Source organism: Mobula birostris, chromosome 31, assembly GCF_030028105.1.
Source record: "Mobula birostris isolate sMobBir1 chromosome 31, sMobBir1.hap1, whole genome shotgun sequence".
NCBI lineage: Eukaryota > Metazoa > Chordata > Chondrichthyes > Myliobatiformes > Myliobatidae > Mobula > Mobula birostris.
Window position 1 is genome coordinate 3,752,725 of NC_092400.1, and position 23,795 is coordinate 3,776,519.

At 43.4% G+C, this 23,795-nt stretch overlaps 1 protein-coding gene across 1 annotated transcript in view; it reads right to left on the reverse strand.

Annotated features, from left to right (window-relative positions):
- Positions 1–23,795, reverse strand: part of LOC140190706 (solute carrier family 2, facilitated glucose transporter member 11-like) — a 28,934-nt gene that overhangs the window by 4,236 nt on the left and 903 nt on the right. The window contains exons 3-11 of the mRNA XM_072247524.1: positions 23,570–23,730; positions 20,793–20,917; positions 18,852–18,981; positions 15,379–15,527; positions 12,397–12,584; positions 9,732–9,842; positions 7,314–7,415; positions 5,826–5,901; positions 4,903–5,030 (exon numbers count right to left, since the gene is read on the reverse strand). Of these exons, the coding sequence (XP_072103625.1) occupies positions 4,903–5,030; positions 5,826–5,901; positions 7,314–7,415; positions 9,732–9,842; positions 12,397–12,584; positions 15,379–15,527; positions 18,852–18,981; positions 20,793–20,917; positions 23,570–23,730 (1,170 nt within the window). The remainder of the gene's footprint in view (positions 1–4,902; positions 5,031–5,825; positions 5,902–7,313; positions 7,416–9,731; positions 9,843–12,396; positions 12,585–15,378; positions 15,528–18,851; positions 18,982–20,792; positions 20,918–23,569; positions 23,731–23,795) is intronic.

The following is a 23,795-nucleotide window of genomic DNA, read 5'->3' on the forward strand; positions in this document are numbered from 1 at the left end:
CGTGCTCATACAATGTGAAATAACAATTTGTAATTACAATGAGAGATTGATAGATGTAATGTACTATGTCAATGAATTTAATGACCATGAATGGTTGTGTGTGACCCTCTGCAAGAAAGAGGGAACCTAGTGATTGCTTTGTGTGTCGTGCACAGGTCATGGTAGAATAGTTAGTAGCTGAGCAAGCTGCTGTATGTGGATTCAAGATTGTCTAATGTCATTTCCAATGCACAGGTGTAAAAGAGAATGAAATACTTGTCAATACGAGGAATTCTGCAGATGCTGGAAATTCAAGCAACACATATCAAAGCCTCCTCTGCTGTAAAGATGAAGCCACACTCAGGTTGGAGGAACAACACCTTATATTCCGTCTGGGTAGCCTCCAACCTAGTGGCATGAACATTGACTTCTCTAACTTCTGCTAATGCCCCACCTCCCCCTTGTACCCCATCCGTTATTTATTTATATACACACATTCTTTCTCTCTCTCTCCTTTTTCTACCTCTGTTCCTCTGACTATACCCCTTGCCCATCCTCTGGGTTTTTCCCCCCTCCCCCTTTTCCTTCTCCCTGGGCCTCCTGTTCCATGATCCTCTCATATCCCTTTTGCCAATCACCTGTCCAGCTCTTGGCTCCATCCCTCCCCCTCCTGTCTCCTCCTATCATTTTGGATCTCCCCCTCCCCCTCCCACTTTCAAATCTCTTACTAGCTCTTCCTTCAGTTAGTCCTGACGAAGGGTCTCAGCCGGAAACGTCGACTGTACCTCCTCCTAGGGATGCTGCCTGGCCTGCTGCGTTCACCAGCAACTATGAAATACTTGTGGTGGGGGGTGTGGAGGGGTAGGTTAGTGGACAGAGGTTGTGTTCAGCTTTACTGCTTGGGGAAAGTAACTGTTTTTGAGTCTGGTGGTCCTGGAATGGATGCTATGTAGCCTCCTCCCTGATAGGAGTGAGTGAGGTCCCTCGTGAAGTGACTGGCCTTTTCCTGGCACCCTTCTGTATCCGTGTCATTGATGGTGGGTAGGCCAGTGCCAGTGGTGTGTTGGGCATTTTGACTACACATTGTGGAGCCTTCCTGTCTGCCACAATGCAGTGGTTAAGTCATTGGCAGTGCTGCCTGAAGGAGAAATAATGGATGGAAAATTCAGATACATTCTGATTGACAGAAGCTGTTGGCAGATGGAAGTGTGGTGCACAGAGCAGTGCATCTAAGTAGTGGTCTTGCCGATGGCAATGCCATTTGAACACGCATTCACTGACTTCTACCATTCTGAAAGCACGGACACACTTGTGGGCTGCCTAGCTCGATCCTTGCTGATTTGATTTGACAGAAATGATGAGTTTCACTGTATGTTTCGATGTTTTCGATCTTTATCTACAGGAATGTCAGCGGCTGCTCCAGCTCCAAGAGCCTGTCTCAGCCAATACTGTAAAGCTTGTGCATTTACTCTCGCCTGATCTCCAACCTCCCTCAGATTTTCCCTTTCCTGCCTCATCTCCTCACCTCCTCTGCAGTACTGTTTGGGGTCCATTTGATTTCTGATCAAACCACCTGAGATGCTAACTTCCACTCCCTCCACAAATGCTGCCTGACCTGAGGAATTCCAGGATTTTCTGTTTTAAGTGCAATTTCTAGACTTTGCAATGTTTTGAACTATAACTAAAGAAGGGTTTTCTGCTTTCATTTCAGACATTGGTGTGTTTATGGTTAGTTCCAAGAATGGGTACAAAATCATCCACAAACAATTCAAAAAACTGGTGATTGAATCCATCCTCTGTTTTTTATCTGTTTCATTTCATCACAATAGAATGGCGACTGAGTGAATCTTCAATGGAATAGCGACTGGGTGAATTTTCAATGGAATGGTGACTGGGTGAATCTTCAATAGAATGGTGACTGGGAGAATCTTCAATGAAATATCAACTTGGTGAATCTTCAATGGAATAGTGACTGGGTGAATTTTCAATGGAATGGTGACTGGGTGAATCTTCAATAGAATGGTGACTGGGAGAATCTTCAATGGAATAGTGACTGGGTGAATCTTTAATGGAATAGCAACTGGGTAAATCTTCAATGGAATAGTGACTGGGTGAATCTTCAATGGAATAGCGACTGGGTGAATATTCAATAGGATGGTGACTGGGAGAATCTTCAATGGAATAGTGACTGGGTGAATCTTCAATGGAATGTCAACTTGGTAAATCTTCAATGGAATAGTGACTGGGTGAATCTTCAATGGAATAGCGACTGGGTGAATCTTCAATGGAATAGTGACTGGGTGAACCTTCAATAGAATGGTGACTGGGTGAATCTTCAATGGAATAGTGACTGGATGAATCTTCAATGGAATAGTGACTGGGTGACTCTTCAATGGAATGGCGACTGGGTGAATCTTCAATGGAATAGTGACTGGGTGAATCTTCAATGGAATAGTGAAAGGGCGAATCTTCAATAGGATGGTGACTGGGAGAATCTTCAATGGAATAGTGACTGGGTGAATCTTCAATGGAATGTCAACTTGGTAAATCTTCAATGGAATAGTGACTGGGTGAATCTTCAATGGAATAGCGACTGGGTGAATCTTCAATGGAATAGTGACTGGGTGAATCTTCAATAGAATGGTGACTGGGTGAATCTTCAATGGAATAGTGACTGGATGAATCTTCAATGGAATAGTGACTGGGTGAATCTTCAATGGAATGGCGACTGGGTGAACCTTCAATGGAATAGCGACTGGGTGAATCTTCAATGGAATAGTGAAAGGGTGAATCAATGGAATAGCGACTGGGTGAATCTTCAATAGGATGGTGACTGGGAGAATCTTCAATGGAATAGTGACTGAGTGAATTTTCAATGGAATAGTGACTGGGTGAATCTTCAAAGGAATGGTGACTGGGTGAATCTTCAGTGCAATAGCGACCGGGTGAATCTTCAATGGAATAGTGACCGGGTGAATCTTCAATGCAATAGCAACTGGGTGAATCTTCAATGGAATAGTGACTGAGTGAATCTTCAATGGAATAGTGACTGGATGAATCTTCAATAGAATGGTGACTGGGTGAATCTTCAATGGAATAGTGACTCGATGAATCTTCAATGGAATAGTGACTGGGTGAATCTTCAATGGAATGGCGACTGGGTGAATCTTCAATAGAATGGTGACTGGGAGAATCTTCAATGGAATATCAACTTGGTGAATCTTCAATGGAATAGCGACTGGGTGAATCTTCAATGAAATAGTGACAGGGTGAATCTTCAATAGAATGGTGACTGGGTGAATCTTCAATGGAATAGTGACTGGATGAATCTTCAATGGAATAGTGACTGGGTGAATCTTCAATGGAATGGCGACTGGGTGAACCTTCAATGGAATAGCGACTGGGTGAATCTTCAATGGAATAGTGAAAGGGTGAATCAATGGAATAGCGACTGGGTGAATCTTCAATAGGATGGTGACTGGGAGAATCTTCAATGGAATAGTGACTGAGTGAATTTTCAATGGAATAGTGACTGGGTGAATCTTCAAAGGAATGGTGACTGGGTGAATCTTCAGTGCAATAGCGACCGGGTGAATCTTCAATGGAATAGTGACCGGGTGAATCTTCAATGCAATAGCAACTGGGTGAATCTTCAATGGAATAGTGACTGAGTGAATCTTCAATGGAATAGTGACTGGATGAATCTTCAATAGAATGGTGACTGGGTGAATCTTCAATGGAATAGTGACTCGATGAATCTTCAATGGAATAGTGACTGGGTGAATCTTCAATGGAATGGCGACTGGGTGAATCTTCAATAGAATGGTGACTGGGAGAATCTTCAATGGAATATCAACTTGGTGAATCTTCAATGGAATAGCGACTGGGTGAATCTTCAATGAAATAGTGACAGGGTGAATCTTCAATAGAATGGTGACTGGGTGAATCTTCAATGGAATAGTGACTGGATGAATCTTCACTAGAATGGTGACTGGGTGGATTTTCAATGGAATAGTGACTGGATGAATCTTCAATGGAATAGTGACTGGGTGAATCTTCAATGGAATAGTGACTGGATGAATCTTCAATGGAATCGTGACTGGGTGAATCTTCAATGGAATGGTGACTGGGTGAATCTTCAATGGAATAGCGACTGGGTGAATCTTCAATGGAATAGTGACTGGGTGAATCTTCAATGGAATAGCGACTTGGTGAATCTTCAATGGAATGGTGACTGGGTGAATTTTCAATGGAATGGTGACTGGGTGAATCTTCAGTGGAATAGTGACAGGGTGAATCTTCAATGGAATGGCGACTGCGTGAATCTTCAATGGAATTGCAACAGGGTGAGTCTTCAATGGAATAATGACTGGGTAAATATTCAATGGAAATGTGACTAGGTGACTCTTCAATGGAATGGTGACTGGGTGAGTCTTCAATGGAATAATAACTGGGTAAATCTTCAATGGAAATGTGACTAGGTGACTCTTCAATGGAATGGTGACTGGGTGAGTCTTCAATGGAATAATGACTGGGTAAATCTTCAATGGAAATGTGACTAGGTGACTCTTCAATGGATTGGTGACTGGGTGAGTCTTCAATCCTCCAGTGTGGGTGTGGGCAACTGGAAGATACAGATTTGGTCTGTGCCTATGGGTAGTAAGAACAGAACTAAGGCAGGGTGGGACATTATTAAAGCATGTCACTTCAGCAAAACTTCCAACAGAATGAATCAATAATACAGCTTGTAAAGAACGAGATAGAAAAAATCCAAATTAGTGAATAATTATTATTGGTATATGGAAGAAATGTTCCCTCCCCTATGCAAGAAACTTCCAAAAAGGACATGTGGTGCAACGTAGAATATTTAGCAAAATCTTTATAGTTTGTGCCACAAAATTCAATTGCATTCAGGACACTTACAACAAGAAATGGAAAAGTCAGACCAACTATAATGAGGTTTATCCAGAACAGGGAGCCAGTGATCATGTAGGCGGCTGGCCGTGCAGTCTGGTCGAAGATTTCCATCGGGATGACTGCAGACACACCAGCTAAGACATAGAAAAGAAAGAATTTACAAGTTGAGTGGAACTAAAATACATGATATTGAAATATAGTGAAACATTCTTGGTGGATAGTCAACGGGGAAGAGTGCACCTTGCAGACTGAGTTTTTACAACTGAATGTTCTGTATGTATATTGGACGTGGAATTGCATCAGGTGGGGTAGGGAGAGCATTCTAGTTCTGAAGTAAAGTGGGTTGGAGTGGCAGATGCAATGTGAGCATGTCTCTACCCCCTGGGTCCCACTGGAATATGGGAGTCTAGTGAAGGTAAGCAAATCCACACGGGGCTACACAACTGCAAAATCCATTTCCCACACACATCTAAATTCCAACTGCTCCATGCCCCTCCTGTTTCTGGGAAGTTCAAAGCACCTGTTTCACTTTTCTTAGGCTCTTCTCATCCCTCCAGCTAACATAAAGTTCCACAATGTCCCTTGGTGACTTGGCTATTCCTATTTATATCTTTCTTGAACCATTCATTTTATTTCTACCCCATTTTAGACATCTAATCTTTTGCCATCCTCACTATCATAGCTTAATTCCTTTTATTCTATATTTTTACCCATGTTTAGAACTTGTCTTATTTACAGTTATGTTGAAAATCATCAAGTTGAAACATTAATTCTGTTTCTTGGTCACTTTCTTTGCACAGACGCTGCCTGACCCAGTGAATATTCCCAGCATTTTTTTTTAGCTTTTACATCAGATATTTTGTAATTGCCTTGTTCTCTTTTGATTTTGTTTCTCTGTGTAAGATAAAAAGTTTAATAGCAGTAATGACCTGGGCCAATTCCAAAGCTTAAGAACGATGCAAAGATACAGGCCATGCTGAGGAACGGTGCCCAACTGATCTTGTCCTGGGTCAGTAGAGAGGGAGAATCAATTAGACAGGTAAGGCACAGTCCTTTTCCTAATTGCAACATATTGTCAGGATTAGTACTCATTGACAATATGATACTCATCTCTCAATTCAAAAGTCATGCTTCACTTGCCACTTCACGTCAAAAAGGCAAACCAGGCCTCTACGTTGCAGCACAGTGTTAAGGAAGTGGATCCATTATTCCTCCCAGTCCAAACATACATGGTTGCAGATTTTTAACTTCAATGTAAGTTGGCTATCTGATATAAAAATGTCTCATTTTCATTTCCCATTGAAGCATTTTTCTTGTATTTCTCACTTAACTCAATCCAGCAACTCAAGCACAACATCTTCCACTGAGAACAAATCACGGTCCTGGCCTTGGATCTGATTTTTCCTCAGGGTGGATTATAAAAGTCTATGCTATGCTCAGCACTACACAAGTCCATAAATATTTTGGTCTGTCAATGCCCGCTTTTACACACAGCAATAACTGTTTGCATATATGTATTTAACGTAGCAAGACACTTCACCGGGGCCATTATGAAACAGAAGAAGTTGACTCCAAATGATCAAAGGAAATATTAAGGCAGGTGATGCAATCTTTGGTCAAAGAGCATCTTGATGGATGGCAGAAAGAAACAGAAGATTTGGGGAGCTAGTTCGATATAAGGAACATCTTCTGGTGTAAATACCAGTGGTGGAATAGTTAAATCAAGAGCTGAGCTAAGGGGCTGAATTAAAGGAGCCCCGATGTCCAAGAGATTTACAGGACTGTGGAAGGTTAAAGATAGAAGGGAACTCAAGGTCAAGCAGGGATTTCAAAGTAAGGATGAAAATTTTAGAATGTATGTAAGGCTTAACTCGGTGCTGGTGCATGTCAGTAAACACAAGGGCAATGGATGAGTGGCATAGTCGGAGTAACATGCTGGTCTTTAATGACCTTAGAGAACAGAAGAATAAAGGTCAGTCAGGAATATGTTGTAATAATAGAGCCTACAACTCAATAGACTTTAATGAGAGTTTTATCAGCAGCTTGAAGTGAATTAGGCAGTGAAATAAAGATCAAGAATAGCCCATTCACTTTGTCAGACCGATTCCTTTGAGTATTTTATCCCTCCCATTCTAGTTTGTAACTTCACCCCGCCCCTCCCCCGACACAATAGCTATTGTTCTGACACCTCACAGGGAAATGTGGCCCATTGATAAGTTGGAATCTTAACCTATCCCCAAGAGCACAAAATTGAGCAAAGGTTCCCATCCATAGTTGGGAATTCTTAAAACGCGACCTTCATACGGATATGAACACACCAGATAAATGTGCTCCAGTTAGTGGGAACTTAACAGGAAAACAGTTGAAATCCAACATGACTTGTCCCTTTTACCAGTGAGGAAGAGGCTATGACATACCTGAAGAGTCAAGGAGATGGTGAACAATATTCCACAAGCAGCCATCAGACTATAGCCCCCGATAAGCAGCACCTTGCGCCCAGTCCGGTCAATGAACAGATTCTAATGGAGGAAAATCAATGTCGTCATTGGATGCTGCTCAAAGTAATCACCCTTCGAAGGCTTACAGTGCAGATCAAGGCACCAATATGCAAGGAATGCCCGAGGGGGATCTGAAGAGCACAGAATTACTGTAAAAGTTTTCATAATTCAGAGGATTGACAGGAACTACTTAAAGCACTTTAAAAGTTGTTTTTCTAGTGTTTCCAGTTGCAACAGCCAGAGATTGGAGAGAAAGAGCCATCAGTATTTTGGCAGGCACAGTTCGAAGATGTGATATGGAATAAACAGTACAGTCCTTGAGGATTCATGTGCATGTACCTCTGATATGTGACGTTTCTACAGATGTACCATGGAGAGCATACTGACTGGTTACATCTCCGCTTGGCTTGGAAGCCACAATGCACAGGATCAGTAAAAAACTGCAGAGGGTTGTAAACTCAGCCGTCATGGTACTAGCCTTCCCGCCATCCAGGCTATCTTCAATAGTGATGCCTCAGGATCCTCACCATCCAGGACATGTCCTCTTCTCGTTGCTACCATGAGGGAAAAGGGTCAGGAAGGAGTCCGAAGATAAAACACTCAAAGTTTCGGGAACAGTTTCTTTCCACCTGCCATCAGATTTCTGAATAGACCATGAAAACATACCTCACTTTTTGCTCCCTTTTTCAGTCGGTTTCAATAGGTACATTTAATGTCAGAGAAATGTATACAATATACCTCCTGAAATTCTTTCTCTTTGCAAACATCCACGAAAACAGAGGAGTGCCCCATACTTCCATATTTATTTTTAAAATATTTCTTATTATGACTTATAGTTTTTTATCTATTGCACTATACTGCTGCCATAAAACAACAGATTTCATGGAATATGTCAGTGATAATAAAGCTGATTCTGATTCTAAGATGTTAGGATATATTGAGTGGATATTTTCTTCGTGGATCTTAATAAGGTGATTGAGAAAGTCCCTCATCCAGAAGATTAAGATACATGGGATAAATGGAAATATTGAAAGAGGAGTTCATAAAACATGAGAGATCTTAGGCTTTGTAATACATGAACAGGGCAAATTTCTTTGGAAACAGAATACCGTACTGATGCTGAAAATCCAAAATAAAAGCAGAAAATGTTGAAAATACTCAGCAGGTTTTAGGAGAGAAAGAAGCAGCCTCGTAATTGTTCAAATTGAAACAAGGGAAGAGAGAAATCAGACCGGTTCGTTGCAGAGGAAGGTGGACGATAACAAAGGGAATACCTGTTATAAGGAGGAAAGCAAGAGAGACAGAACACTGCGAGTCACAGAGTAAATCCCATCGACCACTACCCGCTACCTTCTATGGGCACGCTGATCCGAAATTTGAGGGACAGAACAAAGTAAATGGTGAGCGAGGATGTTAAAGGCTTGTTAATTCTAGAAGATGCGTCTGGAGGCACCTCTTTCTCCCTTATTAGGGAGAGTGAGAGCCTGTGGTTAGTCGAATACCGGGTGAACAATGTAGTCTTTGAGCTCACTGCAAGTCTGTGTCTTTACTGTTGCTTTGCTCACGCTTGAGTGCTCCGTGGCGGGTGCTGATGCTTTTTTTCCCTGGTAGGGGGAGGGTGGATCGTTGCTTGCTGCCAGCTATGTGCGGGAGGGAGGGGAGCTGTGGGGGGGGGGCTTCGGGGTTCATTCATTCTTTGGGGCGTTCCTCTTTTCGTGGATGGTTGCGAAGAAAGGCAATTCAGGATGTATATTGTATACATTTCTCTGACAGTAAATGTACCTTTGAAACCTTTGAAACCTTTGGCAATGGGACTTGTAAGAAGAGGTGAGTGAAATTAGCCATTTGTTTGAGTTGATCAGAGGAATTTCTAGACCATTAAGTCTCATTTAGTAGGAAATATTGTCTTCCTTCAAGGCACAGTGCAGTGTACAGGCTGGGATAAGTCAGACTCATGATTGCTCTAGTGCTCTCCAAATTAGATATTTTGATGTATCACATTTAATCTGCACAGGTCTCTAGTATATTTTAAAATATTTTTTATCCGACCCAATGTTGATGTTATCTAGCATGATCTCACCTCCGCACTATCTTTAGGCAGCATGAATCAGTCTGTGTATAATTTCAGTGACAGGGGAATCACTGACATATTTAAATTCAGAGGACACTGCCTGAAACTTAGCCGAGATGAAAGATGGCAGAACAGCCAACACTGGTGCGGCTCAGTCCTGCGATTAAAGTCAAAAAAACTTGAGAGTTGGAAATTAGATTTGATTGAGATTGTCATAACCTAACAGAATTATGAGAAAAATTGGTTCATAGTGAAACAGTACATACACTTGTCAACGAGGTAGTGAACTCACAGCACCCAGTTCCAATAGTGACATACTGGATCTTTTCATCCGGAATTCCTGCAGCACAGAACACATATACAGCGTAGTAATACATCTGTCAGAAAAAAAGAAATTAGATTCTGAATCCAGCAAAATATAGTCAGAATAACGCATTGGACAGGCAGTAAATTCATGTAATTTAGTTTTCTTTACAAAATGCATAAATTCAATGATGATAGTGCTATTATACAATCACATTACAAACAAAAACCAGACAAGTCATGTCTAACAGACTGAACAAACACATTCCAATTCTCATCGAGGTTGGGAACCCACATGTGCTCTAAGTGAGATACGAACTCACAGCCTTGGCATTTCTCGATAACGTGCTGTGTTCTGATTGTGCCAGTAGATAACAAGTTCAAAGTGTGACTGTGAAATGGGGAATCAGTTATTCCATTGTTTAACTCTAGAATCTGCAGCACCTAATAACTGGTTGTTTATGTAAAACTGAGTCTGTGTGGATGCTCCAGACGGTGTGACTGACCGTGATGCATTGAGAGTGTAAAGACATTGTGCAGGTACACACAGTAACTAACCTGGGGGTTGAAGAGACGTCTCGGCAATGGAGTAAAGCATTTGGTGGAAACAGTATGAAATACAGGGTCAAGCCATTCAGTAACCAGCTCCGGCCACCAACCCCAGGCCGCAATTTTACATGCAATATGATGGTGGCTGTTCTCTTGCTTGCAATGTCAATCGGTCTCTGTCTTGAATGTAACAAGTGTCCAAGCCTCCACAGCCCTCTTGGGTGGGGAATTCTGAAGGTTTTACAAGTCCATTCTACTGGAAAGGGGGAATAAACGAGATGCGGCTTGGAAAGATACTAAAGATGCTTGCCGAATGGCCTACTTCTGCTCCTTTGTCTTATGGTCTTGTCTTATGGAAATACAAGGTTTAATGGTTAACTTCCTGGTTCAGTAATCCAGCAGCCTAGATGAATGACCTGTAGGCACAAATCTAGTCTTCCGGGCTGGAGAATTCAGAATGACGAGGCACAGCCTGGTGGAATGCCAGGTAAAAGAAATGTCTTCATTCAGAGGCAGGTGGATCTGTGCAATTCTCCACCGCAGAGGCAGCAGAGACAAACTCATCAAGACACTACATTTAACGTTGAAACAGAAGAAGGGACACTGAGCGGGACATGTGCCTTCTTGTGGATTGGGAACAGGGTGCAGACGTCTGTTACCTACTCCTGCTCTTAGTTACCTCATATCTGTCTTCAAATGCCATTGTAGCTGGGAAATCTAAAGCATTGACCTAAATTAATCTGGAACTAAAACCTGGAATCAGAATTGACAAACAAGAAACTAAAGATAAGTGAGGTCAGCTTTATTTATCGCGTGCACATGGAAACATACAGTGAAATGCGTCATTTCCATCAAATCAAATCAGTGAGGATTGTGCTGGGCAGCCCACGAGTGTCCCAGCACCACGCCCACAGCTCACTAGCCCTAACCTGTAGGTCTTTGGAAAGTGAGGGAAAACTAGAGCATCTTAAGAAAAGTTTGATGTCACAGGGAGAACGTACAAACTCCTCATAGCTAGTGGCAGGAATTGAACCCAGATCTTACAACTGGCCACTGTACGAGGTTGTGCTAACCACTACACTACCCTGCCACCCCAGAACTACAAAGCCAAAGGGTTCATGGATACCCCGTTCCCTGTTCCCACCTTCTCGCCAAGTTCCTTAATCCCTTCCGTATTAAGTGTATTCAGGAAGTTGGATATAGAGTTTTTCATGACGATTTGTTCTCTGCTACCTAGCCCTGATAAAGCTGTACTTCAGTCCCACAACAAGCAAAACCACACACAAAATGCTGGAGTGACCCACGGGTCAGGTAGCTTCTATGGAAGTGAATAGATAGTTGATGTTTCGGGCCGAGACCCATAGATAGTGTAACACAGGCTCAGGTTGCCTCGAGCGTTACAGATGATTCACACCGGTGCACAGAGTTGATCTTCTGTTATGGACTTGGATTCAGTCCAGCCCCTAGGGTCCATCCCACCGGAGTAATCCCATCAGTCTCATTCCTGACCTCGGAGAGGCACAAGACAGCAGGCGCTGGAACCCGGAGCTGCAAGCAGGCTGCGGGAGGAGCTCTGCGGATCGAGCAGCGTCTGCGGCAAGGAGGGATCGTCAATGTTTCCTGAGGCAGGGCTTTCGTCTAAAGTATCGACAGCTCCTTTCCTTCCACAGGCGCTGTTGCATCCACTGAGTTCCTCAGCAGATCATTTGCTACTCCAATCCCACTCTTTCCTCCTCCTCGCCTCCACTTACTCTCTCACAATCACTAGTTCAGATCCTCAGCAGAGCATTTGTTACTCCAATCTCACTCTTTCTTCCTTGTCACCTCCACTTACTCTCTCACAATTGCTATTTGCACCCTTTCATTAGTCTAGCCTAACTAGAGGGAATTAAGTTGCCAGCACTTCTTCAGGTTTTAGGAGGAAATTGGAGCACAGAACAGAAAGAAAGCATAAATCCCACACAGACAGCGGCTGAGGTGAGGGCTGTACTCATACTGCCAGAGCTATGGGGCAGCCGCACTGACTGCAGTGACTGGCTTTTAAGAGCTGAGCTTCCCCTGGATCTCAATGCTACTTACAGCATCGTTGCCACATAACTGGAAGGCACTGCCCAGCAGAAAGGTTATGATCATCTGCCACCGGACGGCTCTGTCCTGGAACAGCTCCCAGATTCTCTTTGCCCTTTGACCTTCAAGCACAGCCTGCTCCTCCAGCACTTCGTCCATTTCTGCCGTGATGTCGATATTGCTGTGCAGCCTCCTCAGAGCTGCGTAAACAGAAAGTGTGATGCTAGATCGTTAATGATTCAGCTCCTCCTTTTTGACCATCTAAATCTCCAACAATACAAAGATCTTGGTGACAAAAAAGCATCTGCTGTCTGAAGTGAGTTCATCAGGAGGTGACCCCCTTGGAAACCCCTGTGAAAATGAACAATAAGCACCCAGAGCAAACCGGGCTATCGGGATTGTGTGGCGTGGGGGACGGGGGACTCGTACTGGAGTATTGAGAGGGTAAAGTCAGATTTATGGATATCTGATTCAGATTCAGATCTATTTATCACTTGTACAGTGAAATGTGTCATTTGCATTAACAACCGACAGCCCTAGGGATGAGCTGGATGCAACCCTAAGTGTGGCCACACATTCCAGCGCCAACTTAGCATGTCCACAATGTTCAACAGAACACAACGAGCAACAAAACAACAGCAAAACAAGCCTCTTTCCTACCTCCCACACACCCACCCACACGGACAGTCCCACTCTAGCGGAGGCCTCGAGTCTCCAGGCCTCAGCCATCAGGCATTGAATTCTGAACTTCCAATTGACCGACGGGCTCAGTCGTTAGTATTGACCCCTGGACAAGCCAATGATGGGACCTGAACTCTGGGCACACTGATTCAAGTCAAGTCAAGTCAAGTCACTTTTTATTGTCATTTCGACCATAACTGCTGGCACAGTTCACAGTAAAAACGAGACAACGTTTTTCAGGATCATGGTGCTACATGAACAATACAAAAACTACACTGAACTACATGAAACAACACAAAAACTACACTAGACTACAGACCTACCCAGGACTGCATAAAGTGCACAAAACAGTGCAGGCATTACAATAAATAATAAACAAGACAATAGACACAGCAGAGGGCAGTAGGTTGGTGTCAGTCCAGGCTCTGGGTATTGAGGAGTCTGATGGCTTGGGGGAAGAAACTGTTACATAGTCTGGTCATGAGAGCCCGAATACTTCTGTGCCTTTTGCCAGATGGCAGGAGGGAGAAGAGTTTGTATGAGGGGTGTGTGGGGTCCTTCATAATGCTGTTTGCTTTGCGGATGCAGCGTGAGGTGTAAATGTCTGTAATGGCAGGAAGAGAGACCCTGATGATCTTCTCAGCTGACCTCACTATCCGCTGCAGGGTTTTGCGATCCGAGATGGTGCAATTTCTGAACCAGGCAGTGATGCAGCTGCTCAGGATGCTCTGAAGACAACCTCTGTAGAATGTGGTGAGGATGGGGGGTGGGAGATGGACTTTTCTCAGCCTTCGCAGAAAGTAGAGACACTGCTGGGCTTTCTTTGTTATGGAGCTGGTGTTGAGGGACCAGGTGAGATTCTCCGCCAGGTGAACACCAAGAAATTTGGTGCTCTTAACAATCTTTACGGAGGAGTCGTCGATGTTCAGCGGAGAGTGTCGTTCCGTGTCCTCCTGAAGTCAACAACCATCTCTTTTCTTCTGTTCACATTCAGAGACAGGTTGCTGGCTCTGCACCAGTCCGTTATCCACCGCACCTCCTCTCTGTATGCTGACTCATCGTTCTTGCTGATGAGACCCACCATGGTCGTGTCATCGGCGAACTTGATGATGCAGTTCGAGCTGTGTGTTGCAGCAGTCGTGGGTCAGCAGAGTGAACAACAGTGGACTGAGCACACAGCCCTGGGGGACCCCGTGCTCAGTGTGATGGTGTTGGAGATACTGCTCCCGATCCGGACTGACTGACCGATTGCCTAGCCCTTGTGCCCCCTGCTCACACAGACATCCGATCCCATAGATCTAGGACATTCCGATATCCAGTGCTCTGGCTTTTGAGTGCGGAGAAGGCAAGGACTCAGGATGGTCTTCACATCCACATCGCTGGCCCTCTGGCCAATGTGGATTATTGCTTAAGACGCCTGCGTTTCTCCGAGTACGAGCTCTTAGAGTTCATGCCGCCTCGAGGCAGGGTGAAGAATGCTCTGCCAACGTTCAGTGGAGTCAGGACCGGTTGGGTGCGTGGATATGGAGATGGTTCTTTGACTGCCGTTACTGTGTCCAAGTCGTATTATTGAAGCTCTCCATTCAACGTGAGATAGCCACATTTCACGTCATTGTGCTAAGTGCTAAGCACTGCTCTCTGTGAGGAGTTTGTACGTTCACCCCATGGGCAGTGTGGCTTTCCTCTGCCTGCCCCGGTTTCCTCCCACAGTCCACAGACATAGCACTTGGTCGGCTAATTGCTGATTGTAAATTGTGCTGTGACTAAACTAGGGTTAAATCAGGCGTTGCTGGGTGGCGTGGCTGGAAGGGACCATTCCAGGCTGTCTTTCAATTAATAAATAAGTTAAAAGGATTTACAAATTCTCAAGATTCCCAAGCCTCCATATAACAAAGGCACGAACTTCACTTTGAGAGTGCTCAGCTCAACTCTTCCATGCGGCAAAAACAAAAGGAGCTCCACTCCCTCCAGCCGAGGTACATCCAAGGCCAGGAATTGGAAATGGTGAATCCCCAGAATCATGACAGTGTGTGTCCTCAGCACCTAGAGGAGGGAGTGAGGACAAATGAAGGAGAAGAGGGTGGCTGGAGAGAGAGGGGATAGGAGGGGAGGGTGAAGGAAAGAGGAGAAGGTAGTGAGGACAGATGGAGGAATGGAATGCAAATGGGGAACCCATTGATGGAACAGAGGAAGTGAGAATGGTCTTCTGTTCACTTGAGAGCATCAACTGCCTCTGAGTCTGTTGATCCATTTTCTTTCTTGCTTTCCCACAGTCAACAAAAAGAACTGCTTGCTTCCCTCGGCACCACTTACCCTTCATGTGGGAGTTCTCATCTTTCCTGTTGATGAGCAGGTGCCTGGGACTCTCCGGGCACCATGGAAGCATGGCCAGCTGGATCAGGGCTAGCACAGCACAGGACGCCAGCAACAGAGGCCACCACTCATCTGAGCCCAAAATCTCTCTGCAAGTCATATCACAACACAGATTCACTTGTGCTCACCTTGTGCATTGTGTGGGTGCTGCGATGGAACAACACTGGAACGCTGTTCCTCTGAATATTCCTCAGTTCACAGAGATTTACTTAAAACTTACATTAGATTTGAACAGGATAAATGACCCAAACAATATTACTTTATGCTTTGACAATAATCATTAAAGTCTCTCTATTGTCTACCTTTTGCCCTACTATGACGTTTCTCTATTTTTTTTGCACACTCTTTTCTTCATGTCTTGTATAATTATGTACTATTGCCTGAATCCCTGTGCCTGGGATTCTGCTACAAACAGGCTTCCCACTGTGATTGTAACCCCACCATACCTGTGCATGTGAAAATAAACTCGACTCGACTGGATAACTTGGCCTTTAGACCTTTAGTACCTGGCGTCAAGGAGCGGGTGTTGTTAAGCACCAGATACCATGACGATATGATGGGACTTGGGATAAATGTAGGGTACTTTCCTTAGTTAACGTCACTATATAAATGCTGGCAAATTATTGTTGATGAGGCAGATGATTACATTCAGAGGATTATGGGTCCATGTGAGGAGGAGAATGGGTTATTTAGGATAATGAAAGAGCAGATTATTATTTAAAATGATAAAAATTTGCAATGTGCTGTTGTGTAGAGGGACTTGGGAGTGTTTGTGCATGAATCACAAAAGGTTGGTCTGCAGGTGCAGCAGAGTATCAAGAAGGCAAATGGTTTGTTGGTCTTCACTGCTAGAGGGATTGAATTTAAGAGCAGGGAGGTTATGCTGCAGCTGTACGGGCTACTAGTGAGGCCGCACCTGGAGTACTGCGTGCAGTTCTGGTCTCCTTACTTGAGGAAGGATAAACTGGCTTTGGAGGCAGTGCAGAAGAGATTCACCAGGTTGATTCCAGAGATGAGAGGGTTAGACTATGAGGAGAAATTGAGTTGCCTGGGTCTGTACTCACAGGAACTCAGAAGAATGAGAGGAGATCTTATAGAAATATATAAAATGATGAAAGGAATAGATAAGATAGAGGCAGGAAAGTTGTTTCCACTGGTAGGTGAGACTAGAACTAGGGGAGATAGCCTCAAGATTTGGGAGAGTAGATTTAGGATGAAGATGAAGAGGAACTACTTTTCCCAGAGAGTGATGAATCTGTGGAATTCTCTGCCCAATGAAGCAGTGGAGGCTACCTCAGTAAATATATTTAAGACAAGGTTGGATAGATTTTTGTATAGTAGGGGAATTAGGGGTTATGGGGAAAAGGCAGGTAGGTGGAGATGAGTCCATGGCCAGATCAGCCATGATCTTATTGAATGGCAGGGGAGGCTCGATGGGCCGGATGGCCTACTCCTGCTACTATTCCTTATGTTCTTATACACATCCAGGGTTGTAGGGAACAAAAGAACGAATCCACGGAATAATTAAAAAACGGGTCCACAAGTTACACAGGGCCCTTGACTAGGAGAGCAGTGTTGGTGGAAGAGTGGAGGAGTCGAATTATTGTGTGCAAATGTATGTGTGCATGTGTGTGGGGGTGTGTGCAAGTCTGTCAGGATCATGGGACTGTGGCATGGGTGGGTGCAGGCACAGAGGGATGGGTCGCAGAGACAAAGTAATCCCAGGTTCATCTGGGTGGCTCCTACTGGCTTTTCTGTAGGGCTGAGGATTTCAGGATGAGCCCAAGATGTTGTGGTGCTGATGTGCCAGCTCCACTGGAGTTGGAACCCTGGAGGGAATGCTGGATTCAGGTTGAGTCCAGGGGGCTGTCAGGTGTGTTCCAGGGGTGAAGAACTATGGGGCCTAAGTGAGTGTTACCTTGGAGAGGAGGCAAGTGTGATAGGAAAGCCAGCTAATGGGCCATAGTCCTTGCATTGTCTGTGAGGTGCGTACTGGGGGTTACAGGGAAAGATCTGAAACACAGCCCTGGTCTGCGAGTGTTGGACAGCTCGACTGCTTTGAGCTGCTTCTCTGAACTGATTCTAAGACCTACAGATGAACTTTCAAGGCCTCATGCTCTCAGTACAACTTTTATTTGCAGTTTGTCTTCTTTTGGACATTACTTATCCGCCAGTCTTTGCTTATGTACAGTTTTTAGTAAAGTTCTATTGTATTTCCTTTTTTTGAGAATGCCTGCAACAAAATGGTGAACCATATGTTGTTAGATAATAAATGTACTTTGAAACTTGAGGTGTTTGAGACAAAGGGAGGCTGACCTCACGGGAGGTTCAGCACACGGAATGTAGGTCAAAAGTTCCTGTCCAAACGGATGGAGTTCTGGGAATACGGAACAATAGGGGTCAGGCTGAGCTCTTGTTGGGGCAATGCTGGTTTGGAGTCTCACATGGTAACAGGAGATGGGCAGGCCTGGCTACTGGGTTTCGTAATCAAGGTGGTAACAAGTAGAGGGGTGGGCACAATATGGAGTGCACATCAAATTTAATGTCTACTTCAAGTCAAGTCAAGCTTGTTGTCACTTAACTACAGTATATACACGTGTATAATGTATATAGAAATGAGACGACATTTCTCCACAGCAGGGTGTACACAGTGGTACACAGAACACACAGCAGCTTATGAAGGTAAGGATAAAATCCACAGATGAAGCATGCATAAATAATGAACTAGGTGCATAAATTAAATGCTGTAAGGGACAGAACAGATTAACCGGTGACACTTCGAATACAATGCAGCAGGGTGTTCAGAAGCCTAATGGCCTGAGTGAAGAATCTGTTTCCCATCCTGATCGTTCTTGTTTTTATGCATCAGAGTCTCCTGCTTGATGGTAGAAAGTCAAAGAGGGTGCTGGATGGATGTGTGGGATCCTTGTTAATACTAAGGTCCCTGTGTACACAGCGCTCCTGATAAATGTTCCCAATGGGTGGTAGGGAGACCCCTATGATCCTCTCAGCTGTTCTCATAGCCCATTTTAGGGACTTCCAGTCCGATGCTCGGCTGCTCCCAGACCAGATGGAGATGCAACTTGTCAGGATGCTCTGAATGGTGCTCCTGTAAAATGCAGCTGAGATAGGGGCACAGGTAAGATGGTGAAGATTTCACTACATGTGTGATCTTGCTGAATGTTGTGCCGATCTTTTAACCCATTCTAAGATCTAACTAACCCTTCCCTCATATAGCCCTCTATTGTTCTATCATCCTTCTGCCTATCTAAGAGTTTCTTAAATGCCCCTAATGTATTTGCCTCTCTCAAAAATGACTATGATTTTGTCTCCTATGTCTCTATATAATTGTCTAGTCTGAAACATCTACCCAACACCCAGGGATGGAAGAAATGTAAAATCCTAGAACCTACCTCAGTCCTATGAACTGTCCCACCACCAATCCTGCTGCAGTAAATGGAGCAAACGAGAGGGCCACTGTCCCACGGATCTCCTTTGGAGCACTCTCACCGAGATACAAGGGATTAATGTTGAATCCCACGCCTGAAGAGCAAAGGGGAATGAAGATACTCTTCACTCATACACTTACTGAAAGTTTATCACATTACACTCATCACATTCCACATTCAACTTGCAAGTTTGTATTCTTGGCATTAGGTGAGACACTGAAATTTTAGCATTGCATTATAAAGCTTCATTCCATGGAAGAAGCCACACAGTGCATACAACCAGTGAGTCCCACTTCTTTGCTCTTCCCCTGAGGCTGCTGTGGCTTTCTGACATCTCCTGGAAGGATCATACCTCCAATCCCAGACTTCTTACACTCACTGAGACGCCAGTCACCCTTGCATCGAATCAGCAAAAAAGGCTGTGCTAGCTTGAGCATTTACTCTGGAGATGGATTGCCAGATCATCAAGGATAAACTGGAAGGTTAGTCTGTGGGAAGGAAAAGATCTGAGGGGAGTTCAGTTTAAAGACGATTTGAAAAGGTAATTGGAAACTCTCAACATTGATTCTGACAAGGGTGAAAATGGAGTTAAAGGCAACAGAGAATGGACACATTGGCTGTTAGAAAGGATAAAAGATTAGTTAAGAATAATTACAGGAGTAGGGGTTGCCAGTTATTTGTGGACTTTGGGGTTTGCTTTTGTTGGAGTCACCCCGCTCTTCAAGCCCAAGGTGAGTCCTTTCTGCATCAGTTGTGCTTGTCAGAAACCTTTGAGGTAGTGTTCATTCAATGTACAGCATATTTCCACCTTAATTAAACAAAACAGACGTAATAACAAGGGGAATTGAGTATAGGAGCAAAGAGGTCCTTCTGCAGTTGTACAGGACCCTGGTGAGACTACACCTGGAATATTGTGTACAGTTTTGGTCTCCAAATTTGAGGAAGGACATTCTAGCTATTGAGGGAGTGCAGCGTAGGATCACGAGGTTCATTCCCAGGAGGCAGGAAACATGTTCCCGATGTTGGGGGAGCCCAGAACCAGAGGCCACAGTTTAAGAATAAGGGGTAGACCATTTAGAACGGAGTTCAGGAAAAACTTTTTCACACAGAGGGTTGTGGTTCTGTGGAATGTTCTGCCTCAGAAGGCAGTGGCGGCCAATTCTCTGGATTCTTTCAAGAAAGAGTTAGATAGAGCTCTTAAAGGTAGCGGAGTGAAGGGATATGGGGAGAAGGCAGGAAAAGGGTACTGATTGTGGATGATCAGCCATGATTATAGTGAATGGTGGTGCTGGCTCAAAGGGCTGATTGGCCTACTCCTGCACCTATTGTCTATTGTAATAACCTGATAATATTTTACAGGGTGACGATCCTACTTTATCTTATAGTCCTACTATGTCGATACAGTAGATGAGTGAACATACAGAATAACATATTTTAAACTACTAAATCACACGTGGTACTTATACTTGTTATTTGTGTGCATTAAAGAGTTCTGTAACAAGTGGGAGACTACTTCGGACGGAGTGTATTAAAAACAGGGTGGTATCTCCACTGGACAAGGCCAGAATGGTAAGTTATTGTTTTTTTTATTTCATTAAAGATACAGCACAATAACAGTCCCATCTTGTTTAGGAGCCCACACTGCCCAATTACACCCATATGATCATTAACCTAGCAGCCACATGGCTTTGGAATGTGGAAGGAAACCGGATCATCTAGAGGAACGTACAAGCTCTGCATTCTTCAGCAGAATACACAGACAGTGGCTGGAATTGAATCTGGGTCTCTGGGTCACTGGCTCCAGAATAACATAAAGCTAAGTGCTACGCTATCGTTTCTCCCCAATACGTTATGCTATTTTCCCAAGGCCATTTCCTACTCCCTGCTTTGAAAGAAAATAGATACCTGAGTTTACTCCAGAAAAGAATCTTCCAATTATGATCATCTCAAAGGATTTGGCTGTTCTGCTCAGACCCATCAGCAACGCACCAATGAGCACGAAAACATTGCTCAGTAACAGTGAATTCCTCCTGTGTAGGAACAATTTAACAGTCAGAGAGTGTCACGTGATTTCCATATTTTCATAATAATGTAATTATGAGATCCAATCTGATCTGGATTTGAACGTATTAAGTCAGAAAAGTGCTCCAAACAAGTTTATATACGAGTGCATCCGAGTGCATTTGGGTGTATCACAGCTCAGTGACTGCAAGGAACTGCAGAGAGTTGTGTGACATTGGGTTTGCTGACTGCGAACTTCTAACCTGAAGTGAAGACCTTAAGCCCTAAACAGCCATGAGTACTCTCACTAAAGGGAGGTCCTACTGTAACCACCCAATCTTCAAAGAATAGTTTACTTCCCTGTTTATTCTCCGTGGTGAGTTTAGCTGCCAATACCCACTATTTGAATGGTGGGTCCCCTCTCCCTACCAAAGTGAAGATACTTCCAGCTAACAAAGTAGATTAAAACACAGTTCATTTATATTCAGTGATACATGTTTAAATTCAAGCAACTTTCTTAAAACACATTTAAAGCTCAGAGAGAATTTTTACCTTAAACATTTCCAGATTATGAACCATTTCTAAAACACAAACCACATAGCATTTCTAAATCACAAAGTATAAAGGATCTCCAAAACACAGGTACAACTCCTATAAACTAAAATGACATACCACGGTACAGACAAACAAATCGTCTGTCGCAGAAACCAAAGCTGGAAGAATGGATTCTAGTTTACCCTGTGTTCCTTTCACATTTTTTCCTGATGCTCTTTCCCCATTCCGAATAAGACTGAACTGCTTTCTACATTTATAATCCTTTTCTCCACTTGGGTGATTTCACACATATATGATATTTCCTCAGATATCCTTTTAACACAAATGGTCTAAAACCATCTTGGAGATATAGATCTCAATTAATACTGAAAATGCTGTGAAGCTAACGTCCTTCTGTACATAAAATCTTTGAATTATAAACACATCAGTTATTGATATGCTAAATTGTATTAGCCATCTATTTGGCAATGTAAAAGTCAGGTTGTCTGTTTGAACCAAGCCAAATTAAACAACCCATTATCTTATATTACACCTTGAGCAGTAATAAAGCAGGTACAGTGAGCTAGCAATCTGCTACATAGACAGAGCTTGTTTGCAAAGCTATGTTTTTAACCTCAAGCTAATCATTGCTATACATTTACATTTTAAAAACTGAAGAGTCGCTCCCTAAACAAAGCAATATTACTTTGGAAGTTTACCTATCATTGTTTTTGGTCTAACCAAGTCGCAGATGCTGTTTAGAAAACTGAGATTAGCAAACAACCAAGGAGTGAATATCCATCACAGTTGTGGACAGAGCTCAGCACATAATGGAAATCAGCCTCCCATCCATGGACTCTGTCGAAACTTCCTGCTGCCTCAGTAAAGTATCCAACATAATCAAAGATTCCAGGCACCCCAGGCATTCTTTCTTCTCCCATCTTCATCGGGCAGAAGATACAAAGTGGGAAAGTAGGTGCCACCAGGTTCAAGAACAGCTTCTATCCCACTGTTATAAAACCATGGAATGGTTCCCTAGTTCGACAAGATAGACTCTTGACCTCACAGTCTACATCATCTACCTGCTACCTGCACGGAACATTCTCTGTAACACTTCATTCTGCATTCTGTTATTGTTTTAACTTGTGCTACCTCAATGGACTGTTGTTAATGAATTGATCTGTATGAATAATATGCAAGGCAAGTTTTTCACTTTACCTTGGTAATGTGACTATAATAAACCAATTTACCAATTTAATTTTGCATCATTCCATAACCTACAAGTATATCAGTTCCTCTACCTTCTTGTAGTTATTGTGAGGCCTATAGTCTAACCCCATTGATTCCACATTTAAACTTTGCCAATTTTAAATTTAACAATTTAAGAGAACATTTATTGAAATTCTCAGCAACAAATGTTTTAATGTCTCAGAGCCTGTAAGATTAGAAAAGGCTGTTTTCTCATTGAAGGATTTAACCTTATCGGGTGATAGAACAACAGCCAAATTAACCTCTGATCCCAGAAGTCAAAATTTAATCAGGTGTCATCTTACTGGAATTCCAAATTTCAGGGAATTGCAAGAATGGGGCAGGAGGTTAATGAAGAAGAGGGTGACAGAGGATGGATGGATGGATAGATGGAGGGAGTAGATGGGAAAGGAAAGAAGGAATAGCTGGAGGAAGAACACTGGGAAGGATGAGGATGCGAATGCAGAATGGAAGATGAAGAAGCTAGGTTGACTTGGATATGGCTAATGATATAGGGAGACTATGAAGAGAAAGGTAATAGGTGGAAAAGTAAAAAGAGAATTGAGATAAAGTGTGGCAGCACACTGGAAGTAGAGAATTCAGAGGGAGATGGAAACACTGAAGATGGGGAAGAAAACAAAGGATTGCAGTCGAGAGGACCATGTTGTAAAGATGGAGGAAGGAGGATAGAAGACAGAGTAAGGGTGAATGGAGGACAGGATGCAGTGAGGAGATATCATGGTGGGAGAAAGACGTGGGAGTGAAATCAAATCTTTACGTGTTTGGGAGTTGGAAATTACAAATAACCTCAACAAGTCTTACCCCCTAATAAATGCAAATAGAAGTGGATATATCTGGATATCAGAATTCAACAAGCACATTTCTTTCATGATTCATACCTTCCAAATGTTATGGCCATGGGTCCAGCAATAAGAGCCCCAACCAGTCCTCCAACAGAGTAAGTGGCCACGATAAGGGTCCAGAAAAATGTAATGACCCTGTTCTCCAGCTGTGTATTGTAGCGTTTGGTCCAGGTCTCATTGATGAACTTCTGGACAAACTGATTAAAAGTTACAGATCTAGTTTTGGTTTTACAAATTTGGAGAACACCAATGTTTCTTTGTT